At 42.6% G+C, this 17,355-nt stretch overlaps 1 protein-coding gene across 1 annotated transcript; it reads left to right on the forward strand.

Annotated features, from left to right (window-relative positions):
* Positions 1 to 4,536: 4,536 nt before the first annotated feature.
* On the forward strand, positions 4,537 to 16,865 carry LOC139408822 (hypermethylated in cancer 2 protein-like). Its single transcript, XM_071153182.1, has 3 exons — positions 4,537 to 4,617; positions 9,886 to 10,114; positions 10,337 to 16,865. Exons 2-3 carry the CDS (start codon positions 9,896 to 9,898, stop codon positions 11,786 to 11,788), a joined length of 1,671 nt encoding a protein of 556 aa, XP_071009283.1. The 5' UTR covers positions 4,537 to 4,617; positions 9,886 to 9,895; the 3' UTR covers positions 11,789 to 16,865.
* The last annotated feature ends 490 nt before the right edge of the window (positions 16,866 to 17,355 follow it).

Genomic DNA, 17,355 nt, shown 5'->3' on the forward strand with positions numbered 1-17,355 from the left:
ATTTTGCTCTGCCCAGAGTACCCCTGAAGTTCCCCCTCATGTGCATTTGACCAGTAAACCTATGGTCTCATGAGTCTTCTCAAGTACCCCCTAGTACCCCTGGTTGGGAAACACTGATGTAACCTATAATCAGCCTGCACCACACTCTTTATTCACCAGTGCTTTATCTCATCAAGGAGCTGTGCTTGACTTGGACTGAAATAGGTGTCGGTACTCATTTTGGATGCCGGTACTGTTTACATTTAGGTAGGTGCAGGAGCTCCACAATACTTTTGAGCTAATATTCTATCAAGAGGAACAGGAGCTCAAGCAGTAGAACATTTGAGGTGCCAAGACTCAGCTCCGGTGAGCTCCTGCCCAAGTCAAGCACCCTCAAGGAGCCTGTTTCAAGCAAAGGATATTTCAGTTCGTACAATGCCAGGGGGCAGGGGCCCATACATACAGTGTGGCAGAGGCAGTTGTTATCTTTGTCGATTCTGGTCAATTTATCCAGCTTGTATCCTGGTTGTTCAGGTTAAACTGACACACAAAACTTTTTCCCTTGGGCACTTCTGCGCATCAGCAGCTGGTCTGGCAGGGCTAAGGAGAGGCTTTTCTCCTCCCTCCCCTTTCAGTTTGCTTTTATTTAAATTTGGGTCAAGGGGTTAGGGTTCCCATTACCATTCACCTGTCCGCAGGAAATTATGCTGGTAGCACAATCAGATGTATTTTTGTCAAAATAAGAGTCCCCCTGCAAATAAATGCTAATCTTTGTGAATGTCATTTTTTTGCACTCTAGTGCAATATAACTGTTTTTTTACAGCATGGCAACAATCTTTTAAAAAAGGTGTATGGATAATTTGCCATACTTTTATATTTATAACAGCATTTCTTTAGAAAGTTTACACCAATACTAGTATGTTGAAAGCTAGTGTGTAGGCTACATGTATATGTAAAGAAATACACTTGTAATAAAATAGAAATATATTTTGGCAATTCTCTATGTCCAGTATGAAGGAAGTTAGAGGTCGTTTTGCGAGCCAATGCTAACTAACATTAAGGCAATGACTGGGGGTCGATGGGTATCTGCTAGTCCCACAGCATGCTAGCAGATAGCGCAATGACTGGAAGTCCAGGGGTAACGCTAGTTAGCATCTTTTTTCAAACTGCACGCAGATATAAAATTGGTATCCACAAGTTCATCTGACACTGGGGGAGTAAAGAATCCCTTTAAACATTATGTCAGATACGGAGTTAACTATCTAGCTACTTAGTCGTTTCATTTCCACTTGCCATCAAAACCATTTCAACAGCAGAATATCAGAAAAATACTTATCTTACTCCAGAAATATATAATATTACAAAAGCAGAAGGTAATTATAGTGCAACTTAACTCTGATCGCGTCTGGCTAAGAACTGACAAAAAAAATATCCGCAGGAGTGAAGAGGAGCGCTTCACGTCAAGAGCCGGTTTGAGCCAATGGACTTAAGACTTGATGACAATCTATTTTGAATAGTGAATGAAAATCATTAAACATTTTGAGAGATGAGGTTATCTGACAGCAACGATATAATAATATAAATGTATGTAACTAAAGTGATTTGATAAAATGTAACTGAGTAAAAAGTAAGTTACTTGATTAAGAGTACAGCCCACAGAAAGTAACTAAACAAGTACTAGTTCCTCCAAAAATTACTTAAGTACATGTAAAGACTTACTTGTAGGGCGTTACTACCCACCTCTGATTGTGGCCTATGGAATGGGTGTGGTAAAAGGCCAGCAACACTCCATATTATTCAGTGCCGTATGAAATTACACAATATATAGATTCTACAGAACCTACGGAGTACTAACAACCCCACTTTTATATCGGCACGTTTTTTTTCTCACTATAAGCCCAACATTGTCAACATACTAGCCTGAACATTGTATTTTTCAATAGTGGTCTTACAATTCCTTCGTGCAGTTCTTATAAGCACAATAAAAATCGAAATGGATTCAAATGTATTGTAAAACTGGTTGTTTGGCTCCTGGATGCTGATTGGAGAACATCTTTTTAGCCTGAAGCTGATTTAAAAAGGGCTTTATAAATACATTTGATTGATTGATTGATTGGACAAGTAGCGTTCCAAGCCGCGCTGTATTGGCCGTCACCTATGCCTTCAAACAGTTCCATCTGAAAATAATAACTTTAATTTTGCTGTCCGAATCACCGCTTGTATTTATTTAAACTCACACATTACTTCCAACCTAGCATTTAGTTTGGTAAAGCGAGGGTTAACACATGCCTTGCAGTCTGCCTGTAGTACCTCAAAAACAATGTTTCACTTTTAAAGGTGCTACACATAGGATTTATTTTTATTTTTGCATTGTAATTTCAGAAAATGGCCATAATATATCTGGCGCTAATAGAGCTTTCCAATTTCTAGTCCTAAAACCCGGAAATAAGTTACCTCTGGTTTGTTCAGCCATCCCCATGGGAAAAATGAACGGGGAAAGAATAGGGTTTTGGAATAAACGCGAAAACAAGGTTTGAGGTTAACACAGGCTTAGGAGATCTTATACGTTTTGTTCTATGAGATAAAAGCAGTCAGTTAACATAACTTTTATTAATCATAAAGCCTTTATGTGATTAGTTTTTTATTATTACATAAATTCTTCAAAATTCACAAAATGCCGTAAGCTGTTGAATATGAACTCATAGAACAAAACGTACAAGACCTCCATTGCCTGTGTTTACTACATACCATATTTTCAGTGTTTATCCAAAAACCCTACAGAAATTATATTATTTTTCCTCATAGGCTTCGTCCGACGAACCATGGCGGAGTTAGTGCCTACAAAAATACGCCATTATTATTTCTCTATGTATATGTAGCTGACCACGCCATGACAATTATGTGCGCGCTTCTATGTTGCAGAAGTCAGCATGTTGTTGTGACTCTGGATGGCCAGATTGCTAGCAAGAATGACAAGAAACTGCCATGTGGGAAATCTTATTTGGCTCCTTTCAGCTTGTTCATGATACCATCTATTGTTTTGAGGTGTTTTGAATGTTGGGTTTTGTTGCTAAGCAACCGACACATTTTTTTCGTATCTTCTTTTTTTTAATTGTATTTTTATTGTTGTTTTATTTACAAACAAATATCAACAAACAAAAGAGGAATAGTTACATGCAAACAAGCATACATACAAACTATTGACATTGCCAGGAATCATAAACAAACCAATCATATTCATAACCAACCAGTGAACGATAGTATTTCACCCGCCAGTGTTGTGATTGGCTGTGATATTGCTCTTGATTTCTCCGACTGGAGCGGTATCTGTTGTCATTCTGGCAAAGCTGTTCTGACTTTGTGGCTGGGTTATCTAGTGGAAATCGCCCTGTCATTTCCTGGTTGCTAAAATTTACACTGTTCGCTCAATTTTCGTTTATGTGACAAAACAAGCACTGAATAATGTAGGGGATCATTGTATCATCTAAATCACCATCGAAAATATATTTTCAATAACAAAAAAATATGGTTTATAGAGCTTGTACAAAAGTTACTTTCGGTTTTGTTCCACCAGCTTCGAACAGCAGTTTTGGTCCACCCAGTTTCAAACAGCTGAGCCTAAAAATAATATTTTTTGTTATTGAAAATATATTTCACAGCGATTTAGATTGGTAGAATGATTCCCTATACCAGGGGTACTCAATAGCTATTTGAGAAGGTCTAGTAACACAAATGTTTTAGGTGGCAAAGTTCCGACTGGATAACATAGTAACAAACCCCCACTCACACGCCTCTTGTTTCTCGGAGAGAAAATTGTGCATTTTTAAAGCTAATTCTATACATTTTGCATGCAGCAGTTTTTCTTCTTCTTCTGTTTTAAGCGAATTTCCTGCAATTCTACACATTGTTCCATGTCTTATGTGTGTTTATGTGATACCAGGGATTGAAGCCTGTCCGTATTGACCCCGTTATGGGTCCAGATCCTGTCCGCAAGTTGAGTATGAGGGCCCTACACTATTCAATGCTTATTTTCTCACATAAACTGAAATTGACAAACAGTGTTAAGCAGGGGTGGCCACTGGCGGCCCATGCCCCCCTTTTGTTGGTCCCCAGACCAGAAGGGGTCTCAATTTACTGTGCAATTTCAAAATTTGGTTGTCCATTAGCGGTCACTCAATTGGCCCATGTCAGCCAAAATATTTTGGGGTTGGTAAATTAGTCTATTGGCCAGCTATCTAAACTTGTAGTTAGCATTGTCCAATTACTGATCATGAGTTATTATATAAAAAACTGCAAACATTTCCATCCACCCTATGGCAAAATGTGCAGAATTGCATGAAATTAGTTATAGAACTGACCCACGGTATGCAGACCCACGAGCCACTGCGGCCCCACATGATGAGTTCCGTTTTTTTGTGGGCCCCACCCCCCATCAAAGCTGCCAATCCCTGGTGTGGAGTTATTCACCTTCCAATATTTTGAAATTCAGGCGTTTATTTTGAAGGTTTCCTCATTACCATAGAAAAGTGACGTCATCGCCAGTACTGCTAGCAGAATAGTAGTGGGGGAGTGCGAACCGAGGGTAGTGAGGTAGGAGAGAGGATGGTAAATTAAAAACGCGATCATCGATGAATTAAGGTAAATCTATATAATTTTTTTCAGTTCCTCGCATGTTTTGTGGTGCAACTTGGTCTGTGTAGTCGTGTTCAATGAGTTTGCACTACGTTGTTTGAAGAAATACCAGAAACACCTAACATTTGGCTCGTAGCATATGCCCAGAGGGGTCTCCCAGTGTGTAGCCAAAGTCAGAGCTAGTATTACCAGCTTGGCAACCACCTCAATACCTGCACTCCTTTTAACCCATGGATTGCTGCCTTTGGTTTATTTTTCACATCTTTGGAATAAGATAAATAACTTTATGATATAATAAACTTATAATAAACAAAAATATGAACTGAAATCTGATGCAGGGCAGGCGCAGCAATGTAGGTTAATTGAATAAAAGGCATTGTTGGATTCCTTCCTTCGCCCTACCCCTTCAGCGCGTAGACCATTATCTCTTTTGTGGTAGACGAGTGTCGCCCATTTAATGTTTTTTTTCCCCTCTTATTTCTTTCTCTCAACTGTGTGTCATTGAATCAGATATTTTAAATCATGGGATAGAAACACTGGTTTACAATCGCTTGTGTGATGATGGATACTGCAGTGAATTTAAATGTTTCTCCAATATGTGAGGAACGTCAGGCTTTCGCAACATTATAAACAATACTAATGATTTGACGTTTTACTGCGTAGGTTAGACCAAAATTCATCAGAATTAACACAAAATAGTGTAAATAGCTCAAATAAAAACAAGGTTATGGGGATTTTGTTATTCATTTATTTATTGTGGTTTTTCAAATTCATTTTCTGATATCTGCCACAATCTCTTAGAATATTTCCTGCTGTTTCATTTCAATTCGTCCTAATGATTTGATTCCTGAAAAATATATCATAAAGCATCATGGTTGTTTACATCAGGTAGTACAACTGTCTTACCCTATCCTAACACAAAATAGGCCTAAGGTTATTTTACTCCAATGTTTGTTTTGTTGCCATTTCAGTCTGTAAACAAACAATGTCTGGGAATATGTTTAAAACAGTGACGTTAAATCAATTTTATGCTTGGGCTTTGAGTTTTAGTGGTTACATTTCCTCAGGCACGTCCCTCAGTTTTATACCAAGTGGTAGGGATGCTGTTTGTCTGAAACACAAACTCAGGATTGTGGCTGTAAAAACCTACTATCCTTTTTTTTGGTTTAACCGAATGAACACAGACATGGACGAAACAAAGTTCCCTTCCCATAATATCTGGAAAATCTATGTATAAAACGATTCTTACACCTAATTATGTTAGGAGTTCGCATGTGTTTAGTAATAATTAAGTTAGCTAGTTAGGAGGGATCATGCGTGATGGACTAACCTTGGGGTGGCCTTTCCGGGAACACTGTGTGAACCTGGCTCAGTAAGAGTCACACTGGGGACATCGTTTTGAGCCAGGTTAATAACTCTGTGGCTAACAGGGTTCTCGCTAATCTGTGACCTGATCTGCTCAGGCCAACACTACTCCGTATTGGCACTCTGGTAGGAAGGTTATTGGTAACGCCACTTTGTATGTAAAGGACGAAAAGCGAGTTATTCGCTGGCGCAAGTGGGGATACAGGCTGAGGACAGAGTAAGTTTCACACATCCCCCATGTGCTGTACTTACTGTGGCAGTCTCATTTCAGGTATCGGTGATTAATGCAATCAAGCCCCCTCCCTTCTCACTCACCAGGTGGCCCGAAGGTGGAGTGGAACATAACATTAACATGACACGAACCACTATGAACCAGAACGTCAGTTTCTGGTTATAATAAACTCTGTCAACATTAACACCGAGGAAGTTTGATGATCAGAGGCTGGTCATATTTAGAAAATGTCAACAATGTATGCTCACATTGTCTTGCTCACTTCAAATACCTCTCTCTACCTCTAGTGTGTGTGTGTGTGTGTGTGTGTGCTGGGTTTTAGCCCAGCAATTAAACGTTGACCCTGCTGCTATCTTAGACCAGGTCTCTTTTGCAAAATAGATTTTTATCTCAATGAGACTAACCTCAGGTTAGGTTGAATCGATTGGGTTTGGTACTGATTAGGATTAGACCCCTGGTAGTTTTCTGGGACAAGGGTGGCTGACTTCAGGTTTAAACAAATCTCCTGTAGAAAACAGTGTATTTGAGTTAACGAGCATTAAGGAGAGTATATAAAGTGGGCCGGCTCAGATTATCAATATTCTACAGGTTTTTACCAGAGGGCCAAGCTGCTTTTGCTCTAACATGCCTAAAACCCAGCTAAATGACCGTGTGTGTGTGTGACAGTAATCTCTGCCTGGAAGTCAAGATGAAACACTGGACAAATGAACAGGACACAGGCTAACACAACACAGTAAATAACAGAAAACAGGTTAGAACAGACACAGGCTAGGCTCGAACACAGGCCAAACCAGAACACAAGACTAGAACAGTTACAGAACAATGTAGGTTAACATTGAAATGTAGTAGTCTTCTTAAATAGGCATGCTGATCAGAAGCTAGTAGGGCAAACTCATTGATGCTGTAGGTCAGGCGCCCTCTCCGAACCAGACCACCTGGTTATATGGCCTGCTCTCTGTTCTCTTTCCTCCAGACTGTGGTTACAGCCTGTTTATATAAGTCTATGGTTCTCTCTTTTGAAGCGATGAGGTTGTTTTTGAGCAGGCAGGGGAGGAGGGGGGCAGAAGGGGCCTGTAAGGTCCATAAAAGGACCCTCAGCATCTTATCACCATCGGTGTGTTGTGCAGTCGTTAGATAGACAGATTACCCAAACGTCTCTTTTTTTCCCAGTGTGTATTTTAGGAGAGGGGGGGGGGGGGGGGGGGGGGGGGCGTGGGTTGTGTGATACTGCATCGATGTATGGCAAGACAGATGGGATGTGTTGTTATCAGTAGTACTATTTCTAACTTTGTATCTCCCTGGTTTAAAAGCAAAAATTACCCCTGTGGTTCTGCCACTTGTACAGATGTAGGGCAACAGATTGGTGGAGATGGAGGATCAGAACTGAAGAGTAGTTCGGTCTTACGTTTTGCCGAAGCTCAGTACCTTCATTAGAACTACTGTAAAATGGTCCAATCCAATTGAAAATGAGGGAGGGTGGCATTTCAATCATAGAAATAGAATGGATCCATCCCTTCAGATCACTTCAATTTAGTTGGTACTGTCCCCTGCTAAGACAGTATGCTCTGATACTTTTTGTGTAGGTTCGCGTCCCATACACAACATCCTTCTTTTTTTTTTTTTTTAGAAAAACAATCTCCTACTGGTGCTAGTGTCAAATAACGCATTTGTGACGAAGTGGATGACTATAACAATGCATCCAAAATGTTGTACATTTTAAGTGTACACGTCTATTTAATAAACATGATTATTAGCAGTTTTTTTTGTCCACGAGGTGGGAGAAAGACGTTGTTCCTCATTAAATGTATTCTTAATCTTCATTTTCAAGGTGTTGGCTGCACTTCCCTTTGCAACACACTAACAACACACTGGCAGCTTCATTAAATAGTACCCGCAAAATACCAGTCTCAACGTCAACAGTGAAGAGGCGACTCCGGGATGCTGGCCTTCTAGGCAGAGTTGCAAAGAAAAAGGCGTATCTCAGACTGGCCAATAAAAATAAAAGATTAAGATGGGCAAAATAACACAGACACTGGACAGAGGAACTCTGCCTAGAAGGCCAGCATCGTGGAGTCGCCTCTTCACTGTTGACGTTGAGACTGGTATTTTGCGGGTACTATTTAATGAAGCTGCCATTTGAGGACTTGTGAGGTGCCTGTTTCTCAAACTAGACAATCTAATGTACTTGTCCTCTTGCTCAGTTGTGCACGGGGGCCTCCCACTCCTCTTTCTATTCTGGTTAGAGCCAGTTTGCGCTGTTCTGTGAAGGGAGTAGTACACAGCGTTGTACGAGATCTTCAGTTTCTTGGCAATTTCTTGCATGGAATAGCCATCATTTCTCAGAACAAGAATAGACTGACGAGTTTCAGAAGGAAGTTCTTTGTTTCTGGCCATTTTGAGCCTGTAATCAAACCCACGAATGCTGATGCTCCAGGTACTCAACTAGTCTAAAGAAGGCTAGTTTTATTGCTTCTTTAATCAGAACAACAGTTTTCAGCTGTGCTAACGTAATTGCAAAAAGGTTTTCTAATGATCAATTAGCCTTTTAAAATGATAAACTTGGATTAGTTAACACAACGTGCCATTGGAACACAGTAGTGATGGTTGCTGATAATGGGCCTATGTAGATATTCCATTTTAAAAAATCAGCCGTTTCCAGCTACAATAGTCATTTACAACATCAACAATGTCTACACTGTATTTCTGATCAATTTTATGTTATTTTAATGGACAGAAAATGTGCTTTTCTTTCAAAAACAAGGACATTTCTAAGTGACCCCAAACTTTTGAACAGTAGTGTGTGTGTGCTAAAAATGTGTTATTAAGGCTGTGATTTCTGGCCAAACCCATGGAAAAGGTGTCTTAGAAAACATCTAGCAGAAAAATTCTTAGAAGGTATTACCAGTACATCAAAACACAATAATGTTGAAGTCAAGACCCCTGCCAACTAATATTAGTATTTAGTTTTCCAGAAATTATTTTCCTTCTGTACGTTTAAGAAATATTGCCTCGTGTCTTGTCAATCTGTTACCAAAAACCCACATCTTTATGATATTTTATCCCGCGTGAGGAGGGAGGAAGGTTCAAAGAAGTGAAGGCAGACCTATCAGTTAGTTATAGTGTTTTTACTGATAATTAGGTTATGATTCATTAAAAGGCCAGTGCAGTTATTTCCTGTTTAAAAAAAAAAAAGAAGACATTTCCACACTATGAGGTCAAAATAGCATTCTGAAATTGTGAAAATAATGCCCCTGAAATACTGTGAATTTCAGTCTGTTCTGGTGGGATGGAACTTTTGGCCCACATCATGGTGTAGGTACGCTGGCATGTGCATGTATGGCTGTATGCTTTGATAATGAACAGACTGATAGATCTCATTCCTCAGAATCGAATGCTGCCAGAGGAGCTACAATGCGCTTATCCTTCTCCGCTTGCTAGTATGTTGTTTGGGCTTATGTGAAGACACCACCGCAATGGTTGCAGGGAGAGCAGGGAGGTGTTAAGTATGTGGCCATTTGTGGGCGATCCTGGGCATTGCAAGAATTTCAGGAACACATTTGGGCCTGCAGGACTTTAAATTAGTCTAGGAATATCAGTGGTTGGATTCTTTGAGTTCTCAGAACGGAGTAACTGACCTCTCCCTATTTCCTCCTCCCTCCCATGTGTGTTAACCAAAGTGTGTGTGAGATGGAGCAGCAAAACCATTTCAAGCAGCTGTTGCTGCAGCTCAACCAGCAGCGAGCCAAAGGGTACCTGTGTGATGTCATCATCGTGGTGGAGAATGCGCTGTTCCGCGCCCATAAGAACGTCCTGGCGGCCAGCAGCGTCTACTTCAAGTCGCTGGTCCCCCACGATAACCTGATCAACCTGGACACTGAGATGGTCAGCCCCTCAGTCTTCAGACAGGTGGGTCACCTGACAGGCAGCATCTCACTGACCGTAGGCACATATACACAGATATATTTGCGTTGGACTCTGTCATTCATCAATTTAGATTCCACATCAATCGTTGAAAGCTCAGCTGTTTTATCTGTATTCTGATATCAACTTGCTGTGAAACAAATTGCTCATTGGAACAATATAAATATTTCACTCGCTACCCCCCCCCCCCCCTCCCCTCCCCTCTAGGTATTGGACTTCATCTATACAGGTCGTCTGTCCAGTTCTGACCCTGTCAGTGACCACAGTGTCTCGTCCCTCCTGACCGCCGCCTCCTACCTCCAGCTGACCGAACTAGCTGCTCTCTGTCGGAGGAAGCTCAAACACAATGGACAGACCCCCTCCAGCTCCAACAAGTTGACCACCTCCTCCACCTCCCCAACCCCCAATGGACACACCCCTGGCCCCCTCCGCCTCTCCTCCACCCCCCTCAGAGCAACCCCCAGCCACCATAACAACCACTCAGGGTCCAGGAAGGGCAACCTGAGGAACCAGAGATGGGGCCAGGAGGGGAGGCTGAGAGAGGATCTCTCCGAGGAGGAGGTGTTTATTTCGGGCTCGCGGTGTGCTTCCCTCAGCCCCTCTGGAGGAAGTAGGTTTAATGGGCTGGCTCTAGGACTGGACCTGTCCAAGAGGAGTCCATCAGGAAGCACCGCCACAGAGGAAGTGTCCCCCAGCAGTCTCCCCCAAAGCTCCTCCCCCCACTCCTCATCTGTTTCTCCCACTCCTCCCACCACGGCAGAGCCTAGGGAGAACCAGAGGCAGCTTCCAAATACCTCCACAGACCTCTTGCCTAGGGCCCCTTGCAAGAGACCCCGACCCCACAGAGAGGCCACCAACCTGGGAGAGACGGGCAAGGCACTGCACAAGGGCCTAGTGAAGAAACCAGGGGCCCCAGGGCACGAAAAGCTGGTCAGAGGGGATAGAGTGACCCCAGAGCTGGAGGATGGGGAGGTGGATGGAGAGGAGAATGGCCAGGACCAGAGTGAAGAGAGTGGGCACAGTGGGAGTGAGGGAGGAGGAGGAGGAGCTGGAGGTAAGAGAAATGGGAACACCAACTATATCTACCGTCAGCCCCAGCCAGGGTTTGAGCCAGGTGTGGGGGACAATCTGTACGTCTGCATCCCCTGTGGGAAAGGCTTCCCCAGCTCCGAGCAGCTTAACGCCCACGTCGACACACACACCCAGGATGAAATCTACCTCGAAGAAGAGGAGGAAGAAGAGGAGGGTGGTGGATACCTGAAGGACGAAGACCCTGACATCTATGCATCACGGGGGGTGGAGCCTGGCGCTGACGAACCTCGGCATCGTTGCACAGTCTGCAGTAAGACCTGCAAGGACGCGGTGTCGCTACGGGAACACGAGAAGAGCCATTGGCTGAACCGGCCGTTCCCCTGTAACATCTGTGGCAAGTTGTTCACCCAGCGAGGCACCATGACCCGCCACATGAGGAGCCACCTGGGCCTCAAGCCCTTCGCCTGCGAGGAGTGCGGCATGCGCTTCACACGCCAGTACCGTCTCGCCGAGCACATGCGGGTCCACTCGGGGGAGAAGCCCTACGAGTGCCAGCTGTGTGGCGGAAAGTTCACCCAGCAACGCAACCTCCTCAGCCATCTAAAGATGCACACCTCGCCCTCATAGAGGACACTTCACCATGGTTACTGCAGCTGGACCACAGCTATCTGGGCTCTATTAGGCTGTCTGCCTCAACTTCAGATGCTATCTGGTGTTGCTGTTACCCATAGTACCTCCTCATCCTTGTAAACACACCTGGGTTCTACCTCAACTTTAGAAACTCACCTTGAAAAGAATGACCCCACCTTTATAACCACTCCTCCTGAGTAACTCTGCTCCTTTACTTTATCTCAACCTCTTAACAACCATCACCCATACCTCAAATCAACCTTCACCCATACCTCAACCTCATAACAACCTTCACCCATACCTCAACCTCATAATAACCATCACCCATACCTCAACCTCATAACAACCATCACCCATACCTCAACCTCATAACAACCATCACCCATACCTCAACCTCATAACAACCATCACCCATACCTCATAACAACCATCACCCATACCTCAACCTCATATCAACCATCACCCATACCTCAACCTCATATCAACCATCACCTGTACCTCAACAAGTGAACAACCATCACCCATAGCCTCACCCATGACAACTGTTCCTCTGACTTGCCTCAACCCCATTTTACTAATACCAACCATTGCATCACCCTCAGAACCCCATCTTACTAATACCAACCATTGCATCACCCTCAGAACCCCATCTTACAAATACCAACCGTTACGTCACCCTCAGAACCCCATCTTACTAATACCAACCGTTGCGTCACCCTCAGAACCCCATCTTACTAATACCAACCATTACGTCACCCTCAGAACCCCATCTTACTAATACCAACCATTACGTTACCCTCAGAACCCCATCATAAAATCCACATAGCCAGCTAGCCAGCCAGATATACTGGCCATCTCAGGGTCAACACACCACACCTCGCCATCTGCCAAAGACTCCTTCCCATCCCAGGTGGCTCAAACGTGTTTTGATGATAGCTTTTAGCATCCAACCAAACTAGTCCTCCCAGGGTGTCAGTTCTGTGCCTCCAGGCTGCTGTAGCTGTTTCTCGCTGGTCAATGTGTGACCTCTGCCTCTACTACCTCATTATAAGACACATACTGGACCCCAGGCATGACTGGCTAACAGTCAGTAGTAATACTATGCTCTCCAGCTAGATGGAACAGGTTAGTCAGCCGATCCTCTGTGTATATAATAATACATTTTCACCTCCACATACACAGCCTGTTTGAAACTTGCCGTTATTAGAAATTGATCAGGGGTATTCTTAACGCAATGATGTTTACTTTACTGTTGGTTTACAGGTCAGGGTTTGTATTTTATGTGAAGTCTTGAAAAGCCAAACTTGGGGGGGTTAAATGTTTTGAGAACTTATTGCTACGCTTTTGTGAATGTTTAAACTGGGTATTTCTACTTTGGGCCTGGGAGGGGTGGGGATATTTTCTGTTAGGCATCATACTCTGGTGGTACTGTTGTGTTTTGTGTGTAGCGGGTTTTTTTCTTTAAAGGGCTGGTCTACTGAGACAGGTGGCCAGTATCCCTGAATTACGTTTGCTTTTGGTTTTCAACAAGTTCCTCCTATCTCTTAAAGAGATTCTCCGGTACTTTTGTATACTTTTTAGCTAGTAGTTCTAAAAGTCATGCTCACCAGCCAAAAGTGGTCCCTGAAAAATGCTTACTACGTCATTGTATGTGCAGATATGTTCACCACGTCATTGCTCTCTTGCTCTGCTGTGTGTGCATCTTGCTAGCTGTCACTCAAATGGCGAGGGACTGAAGCTCATTGGCTAGAACTCGAATTGCAAGCGGGCTGGCCCACATGGGAGAAAATGTAGGGAAAATGGCACAGCACAGTTTCCAGAAAAACAGTCTCTTTCAAACTAGGGATTTCGTGGCAAATTGAGGTAAAATAGTATTTCTGCTCATATATTATGCATGTATGAACTACATATTGACACTTCCAGCCCAAAGCTGGAGATTTAAAAAAACACTTAGCCAAAGTTCCAGAGCATGTCTTTAATGCTGTGAGGAGAGCATAGCTTTCTGGACAGTGTATTACTAGTGTATGACAGAGCTGAAACTGCTACGAGATTGTATATTGAAATCCAAAGAAAACGAATACAAAACCAACAAACTTAACAACCAAAGTCTTTCAATGTCAAAGTGAAGTTGTACCCATGTTATTATGTCTACGGTATAGTCCACTCCTAGTTCCACACAAACAGCCATGTGGTTGGAATTACCAATGTTGATTGGACCAACCTCACTTTATGGTCTTACATTATCTTTACTCTGTCCTCAGGAGGACTACATTTACATGTCATTTCAGACCAAAAATCTAAGACTGTTGTATGACTCCGTTTTGGACTAGTATTTAAATCCTCTTTCCTCCATGTTTATCGCTCAATTGTTGAAAGAAAGTCATTTTTACACCAGAAACATGTATATTACTCCTCAACTCAGGAACCATTGCTGTCAGGGTCTGGCATCTATACAGTCCATATCAACACTCTCTCTGGTTGTTTTGGTTGAGGCATTTAGAATGTAATATGTCGACAACTCAAATGAAAGAGAGCCGAGAGCAACATGTTTGAACTGTGACAGGGATACTTCTGACTCATATCTTCAGGGAGTGTTCGTTGTGTTGTCAAACAGTCTGCACTGTCAAATGTCTGTGCGGGAAAGCATAAACACAAGAGATTTTTTACAGGGAAAGGGTGGTGATTATCTTCTTTCAAATAACTGCGTGATGAAATATCAATTTTACTATTTTAGCTCTTGAATGTTATATCAGCATGCATTTGGTCAACAAACTCTTTATCTAATAAGATTGTTCTATTTTGTCTGTTGCTGTCCCTCTGTTTAGGAAGTTGTTGCAGAAACTTAGTGTTGATGTCTATTGATTATTCACAAATGTATTTATTAGTTGGATCCTGTTTTAAGCCTCTTTATGATAACTCAGTGGATGATAGTCATGGGCTTTGCTACTTTGTTACTGCTCATCCAGAAAAAAAAATCTGTTAAGTAGCTGCACCGTCAGCGTTTCTGCTGCTGAACGCGAGCGGATTGACTAGCAAGGAAACGTGCGGTGTTGCGCTAGCTTAGTTCATTCAGTGTGTGTCGCAGCGTGGATTAAAACAGACATGGCAAAGCAAGCTGTTCTGCTAATACTTCAGTTTCTTTTGGTACTTTCACAGATTTAGGACTATGTTAATTCATCAGTTCTTGATCTGTCCTCGGCTGCTAATGGTGTGATAATAGCCTCCTAGTCAGTTCACCAATGACGACAAGGCATATTGAATGGTAGACCTGAACTGAGAAGGAAGATTGATTAATTAAGTCATGGATGGAGATCTGAAACAAGCTCGTATAGGGGCGGCAGGTAGCCTAGTGGTTTGAGCGTTGGGCCAGTAACCGAAAGGTTGCTGGATCGAATCCCCGAGCTGACAAGGTAAAAATCAGTCGTTCTGCCCTTGAACAAGGCAGTTAACCCCCCTGAACAAGACAGTTAACCCACTGTTCATTGTAAATAAGAATTTGTTCTTAACTGACTTGCCTTGTTAAATAAAGGTTACATTTAAAAAATATATAGGCCTTGTTCAGGTGTTCCAGGATTATTCAATTTACAGTAGACTAGGTCTACTATATTGCATCTATTAATTGAACTAGGCCTATTCAGAAAATTGTCGCCCACCCCCCCCCCAAAAAAAAACTAAGACGCCAACTTACATTTTCACTATACTATCCATATAATGACAGCTAATAGAGCTAAATTTAACCTATTATAAATGTTACAAAGTAATTGAGAACCACTCAAAATTCAGTCAGGATCAACTACTGCGTTGGCTACATTGTATTGATATAATTTAATTTTCTAAATTTCAGAAAATTGCAGTTTTTCAAAAAAGCTAAACGCTCCAACTTTCAGATGGGGTCACCTCCCCCTTACCTGACCTCAGGCCTACATTAACACCTCCTTGTCAGAAAATTCTAGGGAGATCCCTGGTTTGTAAATTAAACTTCTTAGCCAAAACCAAGCACCGATGAGTCTATAGCCTACCATTCGTACTGAGGCAGTCTTCTGCCAACGTCATTATCAGGCTAAAAAAAAAGGTACATTTGTCTCGGATCTGAGCGTGGTGTCGCACACGAGCCGTCGTGGGGTCCAGGGGCGTCGCTGTCTCGCTGAAGTGTAACTTGTAAAGATTCTTCAAGGTTGGCAGGTTTTTGGGCTAAGTTAACCCCAAACAACTTGATGACTACATTGTGAGAGTGCCATAGTATGATATCTTTGGTGAAATGTCCCTTTTAAAACATAAAATAGCCATAAACCACATCAAGCTCCGAGCCCAAGACACTGGAGGCGGGGGGAATTGAATGTACTGCTCCTGAGGCGTTTGATGTGTTTTATACCACTTTTATCCCAAAGGAAGAAGAATACAAAGAGGACATGTTTTTACTGTGCTGCATTGTTTCCTGTGCTGTTTTGTTTTGTTTTTTGAGAATGTGATCTGTGTTTATTGTCATGTCATCTGTTTTATATGCTAGTTTATCCATTGGAATGGGAACCCCAACTCGTGGTAGACACTATGTATTGTATCCTACAGAAAGCATTGTTTTTTTTCCAAAGCAACTTCTGTTGAAGGCTGGTATTGTTACTAGTACAGAGATGCTTCTTGTTTAATCTCTATCAGAAAACCAAAGGTGTCTATGGCAGCTTTAATATGTACGTAGTAGTCACACATTGCCACTACAAATCCAAACCAAGCCACGAATGAATCCACCCAAAAGCAATGTAATTCCTAAGACTACTGGGCTAAAACCATGTCAAAGCTGCATCTATGTATTCATTTACTTATGTCTGTTTTTGTAGAACGAGTTTCTCTGTTCTACAAAATATTTGCTCAATTATATTTTCTGTCTTAATTGAACATGCTTGCAGACAACTCCAAAGTTGTTTTAATTCCTCAGTTTGTATTCAGGAGTTTCTTTATCCGTGTGGCTCACACACTGCACCGTCACATGATTCAGAATCCACTGGTCAACCTACAGTCTTAATGTACAGATATGGGAATGTAATCTAATAACAATATTTTAATTAAACTTGATTAGAAAGAACTGAATGATTATTTTGTTTTTTTGTGTGGTGTGTCGGGGGGGGTTCACTGGTCACTGGTGGATATTATGGGGGAGGGGATGGGTTCAGACTCGGGAGGGGGGGCTGTTCCACTTGGGCATGGTTGAAGAGTCGTGTGTGGGGAGGGGCATGGGGCAACGTCTACCATCTGTAGGACGGTCTATTGTGCCCAAGTCAAATAGGCTTTCCTTCAATCCTTCAACAGACTGACTCCTTCTGTCTCTCTCTCTGCCCCCCCCCCCCCCCCCCCCCTCCTAGTTCAGTTATCACAACGGGGAGAATTGGTCTGAAGATAGTTGTACACTCCAAAGCTTCATTAGACATTTTCAGTGGGAAGTACAGCAGTCCTTTTGGTCATAGCCTGCCTGTGTTTGTATGTGGTAACCTGTACACCCCACTTACTCCCCCAACACACTTAAACACACACCCTAGCCCCTGGGGGAGCGGAGCGGTTGATAATGTGAGGCC

The sequence above is a fragment of the Oncorhynchus clarkii genome, chromosome 5, assembly GCF_045791955.1.
Source record: "Oncorhynchus clarkii lewisi isolate Uvic-CL-2024 chromosome 5, UVic_Ocla_1.0, whole genome shotgun sequence".
Taxonomy (NCBI): Eukaryota; Metazoa; Chordata; class Actinopteri; order Salmoniformes; family Salmonidae; genus Oncorhynchus; species Oncorhynchus clarkii.